This window comes from Rhinolophus sinicus, chromosome 4 (assembly GCF_057876585.1).
Source record: "Rhinolophus sinicus isolate RSI-liver-muscle chromosome 4, RSI-T2T, whole genome shotgun sequence".
Taxonomy (NCBI): domain Eukaryota; kingdom Metazoa; phylum Chordata; class Mammalia; order Chiroptera; family Rhinolophidae; genus Rhinolophus; species Rhinolophus sinicus.
Window position 1 is genome coordinate 99,354,588 of NC_142504.1, and position 7,318 is coordinate 99,361,905.

The 7,318-nt window shown below is 56.6% G+C and overlaps 1 protein-coding gene across 1 annotated transcript; it reads right to left on the reverse strand.

The window, feature by feature from the left end:
- Window positions 1-1,257: 1,257 nt before the first annotated feature.
- On the reverse strand, window positions 1,258-7,318 carry CXXC1 (CXXC finger protein 1). The gene is made up of 15 exons (XM_019721732.3): window positions 6,653-7,318; window positions 5,687-5,805; window positions 5,485-5,585; window positions 4,964-5,199; window positions 4,693-4,872; window positions 4,259-4,282; window positions 3,936-4,181; window positions 3,663-3,770; window positions 3,341-3,525; window positions 2,835-3,042; window positions 2,649-2,759; window positions 2,469-2,518; window positions 2,226-2,322; window positions 1,760-1,912; window positions 1,258-1,681 (listed from the first exon to the last, which is right to left on the reverse strand). Exons 1-15 carry the CDS (start codon window positions 6,653-6,655, stop codon window positions 1,535-1,537), a joined length of 1,968 nt encoding a protein of 655 aa, XP_019577291.1. The 5' UTR covers window positions 6,656-7,318; the 3' UTR covers window positions 1,258-1,534.

Below are 7,318 nucleotides of genomic sequence, written 5' to 3' on the forward strand. Positions count from 1 at the left end.
TAATGCCTGTGGTAAACCCAGTTGGTACGACTAGATCCATGGCTTTAACTCTAATAAAGTCTAGCATTGTAGAAACACAAACATGGGGCAGCCCCGTGGTTCAGGTGGTTGGAGCGCTGTGCTCCTAACGCCTAGGTCGCTGGTTCAACTCCCACGTGGGCCAGTGAGCTGTGCCCTTTACAGCTAAGGCTGTACAGCTAAGCTGTAATCTTTACAGCTAAGATTGTGAACAACAGCTCGTCCTGGGCTGCTGTGTTGCCATGGGCTACTGTGCGCTGCCAGTGGCCGGCAGCCAGCGTGAATGGCCGGCAGCCTACAAGAGCTGCCGTGAGCCGCCCACCACCGACTGGCGACCGACTGCCTCAGCCATGGGGGAGAGCAAAGCTCCTAATACCAGCATGGGCCAGGGAGCTGTGTCCTACACAACTAGACTGAGAAACAACAGCTTGAACCGGAGTGGGGATCAGGAGGTGGAACAGACATGTGTGAGACTGATACTTTGATAGTCACGTCCAGCTCACGCTAGGTCTCCACAAGGAGTATCCGGGAAGGAGGCACGGAGAAGCCTAGTCTTGTGCTGGAGCCCTCCTCTCGCCTAGGTCGTGCAGGTGCCCCAGTCCCTGCGAACACCTCCCCCAAGACTTATATCCCGCTCTCTCCTCCCCACTGAACAGCTGCAGGAGAGCAGAGACAAGTTACACTGAGCTGGCCCCAGCTCTTTCCCCAGGAACTGGGGAAGGGGGCGGTGCCACACTACAGGTAAACAAAAGGCCAGGTCGATGCAACCGATGAGGGCAGGTCCATCCTGGAAAGGCCAAGCTGTGGGCCCCACTGGACCTGACAAGCAGATTGAGTGGGGTGTGGCTTCTGTCACAAAGTCAGTGGACTCCTGCTGCATACATGTCCCCAAAGAGGGGTTCGTGGGGAAAGAGGGGGCCTTGGGTTTATCGGATACACCTTTGGTCTGGAGAATATTAACACTCACACAGCAGTAGTAAATCGATTAGCCACACACTGAATGAGTGCTGACTGTACTGTCTCAAAATGAGGCTGTGAATGGTGGGCCACTGGGCTCTTTCCTCAGCAGGTCATATCCCCACAGCTCAAGGGGGGAACCTGCACCAAGTGGATGCCAGTTGTATACTCAGCCTACACATGCACTGCAGTCCGTCATGAGTACAGGTGTGACATGGCCCATCTACCCCAGGGGTTTGGGAATGCAGTTGCAACTGGGTAAAGTTTGGAGACCATCAGTGATTCTCTTTCTTGGTTCTTCACAAAATTTTATTAACAAAACCAGGGAGACTGGGAGCAAGAGTGAGCAGCTTCCACAGTCCCACCCAGAAACAAAAAATGGAGAGAAAAAGGGAAAGACAAGGACAGGAGGAAATTCTGAGACCCTCTGGTAAGGGCTGATGGGCAGTCAAATGGTGGGCGGGCACAAAGAAAAACTCAAGGACCATTACAAATGGAGGATTCCAGCAAGCTCTCCCGCCTGGAATGCAGGGTGTGAGGACGTCTGGGCCAGTGAGGCTCAGCGGTCAGCACTGGAGCGTAGATCGGTAGTGAGTGGGTCATGCTGGATTGTTTGGTGCAACATCAAGGCCAGTAATCCTGCCCGGTTTGTCATGGCTGTGCGTACATTGCGCTCCTGCTCAAACAGCTCGTCCAGCTTGTACCACTGCCAAGGGAGAAGAGCCATGAGAAGGAGTTCTGGAAGACCCACCTCACCCTGGCCACATCTGGCATCAAAACCTACCACGCGCACACGCTCCAGGTCCACCTCAGCACGCCGCAACTTCTCCCAGCAGTAATGACGGTTGCACTGGCGCTTGGGCAGGCGGCAGAAGTCACCTGTGAGCTCAAAGACGTCACGTACAAGGGGGCATCCGCATACCTCGTCAGCTGGCACCTGCAGGGAGACGGAGTGGGGATGAATGAGGGGTGCTAAGTCAGGAAGGAAAATAAGAATGGGGAGTGGTCAAGGAGTGAAGGAATGGAGAGTTCAAGGGAGAGTGAAGAATGGAAAAGGAGAGGAACAGAGGATGAAGAGGCAGGGAAAAGGGGAGGAAAAAGAGCTGAGACAGAACAAAAGAAGATGAATGAAGGGTCAAGAGGCAGGGAAAGTGTGAGTTATGGAAGTGGTCAGGTGGGAAAAGGAAAGGAAGTGGGGCAGTGAGAAAGGCAGGAGGGACAGAATGGGGGGAGTTGAGGGAAAACCTTACTTTGGGGTCCCGTGAGTGCTCGGGGCACAGCACTTGGAGCCGCTTACAGTATGTCTTGCTCTGAGGATTGTAGACATCACAGAAGAGTCGTGTGGCCCTGGGTATTGGAAAGAGAGCGTAGTGGGGGGAGAGAAGGACGAGGTCTCACTTATCCTTGCCCATGCCAATATCCTGCCACAACATTCCACTTCTGACCCCAGCTTTAACTTTGCAGCCCTAACCCTACATAGTACCCACACTCACCCTTCAATGCGTGTGGGGTACATGGACCCAAAGGACGTCTGGCTCTCATACTGGAAGGATGAACACAAATGGAGGGAACTGTGGATGTGCGCTGCATGCCCTCCCAAGACAACACATCTGTTCCCCACGGACCCAGTGATATTCCTGCACCATATGCCCCTCTCAGGCTGACACCCTGACCTTGGCATAGCAGCGCTCCATGTGGCGCAAGGCAACACGCGGGTTGATGGGGTGCCCGCAGGAGACACAGAAGATCTGCAGGTCCGTGTCATCACTGTCACCCTCGTTGCTCTGCATGGAATAGAAGGAATGAGGCCAAGCAGGACAAGTACCGGGCCCTGCGCTGCCATGTGCATGCTTGCTCACCTCCTCATCCTCACGCACAGCCTGCTGCTTGGCACGTGCAATGATGGACTCGAGTTCATGGAATCGGCGCTCCATTTCCTGAAGGCGGGTGCGGGCACTCTGCTGCTCACGGCGGATGCGTTCGAGCAGCTTCTTGCCATGCTCCTCAGCAATGCAAGGGCTCTGCTGCCACTGCTGGATACGCTGGGGAAGGATCTCGTAGATACGGCTGCAGGGAGCAATGGGTTAAGTGCAAGTGGGAAGGTGGCAATCAAGAGATGAGCAACTGGGGTCAGCCAACAATGGCAGAATGAATGGGTGACTAAACGGTGCAAGGTAAGCAAATAGGTGACTGAAGGGTAGATAGATGAGCAGATAAGTGACCGAATGGTGGATGGATGGAGGATGGATAGGTGTGTGGTTGACTGAATGGTGGACAGGTAACTGACTGGCAGACATACAAAGGGATCTGGTCAAGCCCTCCCCTATGCTCCCTTATTGCCTTGAACCCTCCAAGAATGACTCACTTGGCTGCCAGCTTCATGCCACAGTCGTCTGAGCAATACTTGGAGCCGGGCTGGGCAGGGCGCACACAGCCAGGTCCCAGGCACTGTGGGAGTGACGCAGGGTCTTTGACATCTGCACGCTCTGGGTGTTTCCATTTGTCCTTGTGCTTCTGCTTTTGCCGATGCCGCTTGTATCTCTCTTCCTTCTATGGGACAAGGCAGGTCAGGACAGCAGAAGTCAGCCCAGACCCCCGTCTCTCCCTGCATTCCACCCCTTTCTGGCTCTCGCCCAATTCAGCCCCTGCCCTCTGCCTTTCCACGTCCATTTCACCCTCTCCATCACCTTCTTCTCAGATTTCTTCTCCCGACGCTTCACATGCTTCACTTTTACTGCCCTCTTCCGCAGCGCAGGGTCCAGGAATGGGGACTCTTCTGTGTCACTCATCCAGGGCTGCAAGTGAAGCATACAGTGACCCACCTGCCCCACTCATGACTTCCCCACCACCTACTCAGTTCCCAAACAGCCTTCCATACCCTCTGCCTCCTCTCTCCTCATTATGGATACTCTGCTTCTGTAACCTCCCCACTTCCACCCTGGGTCGCTCTGCCTGCTCACCAGGCCGTGGTCATCAAAGGCTCCCGCACAGAAGTCCTGGTAGAGGTCAGGGTCCAGTGGTAGGTCCTCATCTGAGAGTGGCTCAGGTGTGGCCGTAGCCTCAGGTGGCTCCTTGACTGCGGATGACGCCACTGCCCCCTCGTCCTCACGGATGCGTCCCAGCTTCTGTGATGGCTGTGGCTGCTGCTGGGTGGGCAGTGGCCGGCGAGGCCTTGGCAGGGACTCTGAGGGCGTCACTGGCGAGAGCTGCAGGGCAGAATCTCAGGACTGGCCCTGAATAACCTGCCCGCATGCCCCGCCCCGCCCTGGGGGGCTGGACTCACCGAAGGGAAGTACTTGTACGATTCCTGTGCCGGCAGGAGAAGGCCCAGGTCAGCCCCAGGTGGATGGAGGGTGGCCCTGCCCTAGCCTTTCCCACAACTGGCCCCACCAACCAGCCCCTACCTTGCCTACCCAGGCACACCTGCCCCCCTACCCCTCATCACTAGGACATGCTGAGCCCTGTTCCACCTGCCCTGACATGACTGACGACCTAGAAACATCTGGCCCTACCCTGACTTCCTGGGTTTGGGGGGCTCCCCTGCTAGCCCAGCACACCTGGCCAAGCCCCATTCATCTGGACAGGCCTGGCTCCTTTCCACCTGTCTCTATGCAGTTAGGCCCCACCCCACCTAGCCCACCCATCCTAGGCTCAATGAGCTCTTCCTGAACACACTGGCCCCCTAACCTGACCCTGCCCAGCTCTGCCCATGCTCACCCGGGCCCGAAGCTGGCACTGACGCAGCCGGCACTTCTGCCGGATCTTGTTGGGGCCCCCAAACTTCTTCATGTCTCGGCAGAAGTCGCAGTGGCCACAGTCTTCAGTACGTCGGCAGGCCTCGCACTCGCCACACATGCGGGCTGACCGTTTGATCTGCTGCTGCTGCTGCTGGTGATGCTGAGGGAAGGGGCCCAGAACACAGGTCAGGAACCCAAGTAGGGCCTCAGATGGGATCACCTTACTTATCCCTGCCACCACAGCCACTCACCTGGCTGGGTGTGGCCACCAAGGGCTGTGGAGAGGATTTGTGGGGCGAAGCAGAGCCCCGAGCAAGCAAGGCCCCAACCCCTGTCCCTGACCCCGCCCGGCGCTGCAGGTCTGGATCCGGGGCAGGCCTCTTGCGCCCTCCACCCTCATCCCGGGGCTCACTGCCGTCTCGCTCATTGCTGTCCCGTTCCCGTGACTTCTTGTGCCGATAGCGGATCTCCAGCTTGGGGTCTTTCTCTGTAGAACAGAGGATGAGGCCGGGGGGGCTGACATTGGGGGATTTGGGTTGTCCCAGAACTCATTTTCCCTCTTCTCTTCTTTCCTGTCCCACCTAATGGTCTCTCCCTACTCCAGAGCACAACTGCCCACTCCAGTGTGACTCTCTATTATCGCTCACTACAGAACAATCACTCTGCCCACAGACACGTATCACTATTCCCTGAGACCCAGTCTCCCATTATGGCTCCTTCTCCTCCCTCAAAGCCCCACCTGCTTACCCAGGCCATTCCACGCCCCCCTCACCTCGGCACTCCCGACAGTACCATTCCCGGATGGCCTTGGCCATCTTCTCAGTGATCCGGATGCAGTCCCCATGGAACCACTCATTGCAGTTGTCACACCCGCTGCAGAGGATGAGGCGAGTGGTGCAGATGTGAGGGGCGGGACCCATCGGCCTCACCCAACCTTGCCAGCTGTCAGCCCCGCCCACCTTTCCCTGGCTCACATCATGAAGCAGTTGATGTCTGGTTTGCGGCAGATGCAGTAGATGGGTGCATTCTCCCCATTCTCCGACTTGCTGTCCTCTCCAGCATCTGGAGGCTCTGGGTCTGAACCATCCCCCTCCTGTGGGATCCCCCAATTATGGCTTCTTAGAGAACCCCCATCATAGCATCTTCTCCCTCCATTATAATTCCACCATTGCTCACCATAGACCCCAACACTCTGCCAATAGAATTCCCGTCATGGCGCCTCATAAATCCCTCCCTCATGGTCCCCACAGACCCCCCCATCAGGCACCGCTGACACCCCATTACTCTGCTTATAAACCCCCATTATTCTGCCCCAGACCTCCCATATTTACCTCACTGACACTCCAACATTCTAGCCACACTTTCATAAAAGCTCGTTACGAACACCCTACCGCTCACCACATATTGTCCCCATTGTGGCTCCTCACAGACCCGGCCCACAACGAGTTCTCACAAACATCACGTAATTTAGCTACAGACTTCCCATCACAGTTCCCCACACAGCCCGCGTTATTAACCCCACAGACACCCTCGCCCCCGTCATGGTTCCCCATGGACCCCTTGATACAGAGTCACCACGGTGCACTACAGACTATCTAACGTGGCTCATCGCAAACTCCTTACCACTCTGCCCAAAGAATCCCCCATTCGGACTCCCAAGGAACTACCATCAGAGATCCTGACTAAACTTCTATTACGGACACCCACAATGGCTCATCACAAAATTCCCACACGGCTCACGTATCAGAAAAACAATCAGACCACCGACTCTCATCATTCCTCCCACAGAACCCCGTTAAGGCTCTCCACAGGTTCCCTCAATTCTGCCCAGACTCCAGTTACGGTTCACCACAGACCCCCCACGCGTCTGCCGAAGGACCCCACCATTACCAAACGCACCAACCTCTACCGCCAACCCTCTCCCGGGACCCCGTACTCACCATCTCTCGACTCTCCGCGCACTCCTTCGCGGTCCCCGCCAGCGACCCGCGAACCTACACCACCCTACGGTGTCCGCGGCGGTTGCAAAGGTGCCCACAACTACTTCCGCTTCTGAGCGCGCCTCCCGGGCACCGTACTCCTATTGCGCAGGCCCAGCGCATCGGCTCCATAAACAAACAAGTGGTCGCCAGCCTAGAGCCCCGACTGTCTCCCAGGCGCCGCCATTTTGACTACCGAGGCCGTTTGGCGGCCGAGTCCATACATTTCGCAGGAAACATGGCCGTGCCTGAGCGCGCTTACTTGTGGGCGCCGCCACCTTGTTGGGCGCGTCCGTACGGTGACCGCTCGTACGGTCTCAAAGTTGGAGGCAATATGGCCGCGCCTACTGAGCGACTTCTATGCAGACGCCATCATCTTGGAATGTGATTCCGTAAGATGGCCGAGTCCGTACGTTCCCAGGCAGCACATGGCAGCGACCTATTCGTGGCCTCCACGGGGCGCCGCTATCTTGAAGGTCGATTCCGTACGCCTGTACCTTCTACTGCAGAGAAGTTCACAGGGAAAGCGGCCGCTCTTAATAACACTACCTGGAGCCAGTCGCACTCATTTCGCCATTTAATCACTTTTCCCTTCCGCATGTGTTAATGGGGCTCCGGCACAATGTC

What these genes read in the sequence shown, in the direction of transcription:
- CXXC1 (XM_019721732.3), bottom strand. An exon ending in GTACTGTCGGGAGTGCCGAG is followed by an intron (nt 5,200 to 5,484) that starts GTGAGGGGGGCG and finishes TCTGTTCTACAG; the next exon opens with AGAAAGACCCCAAGCTGGAG. An exon ending in AGCACTCACGGGACCCCAAA is followed by an intron (nt 1,913 to 2,225) that starts GTAAGGTTTTCC and finishes GTCTCCCTGCAG; the next exon opens with GTGCCAGCTGACGAGGTATG.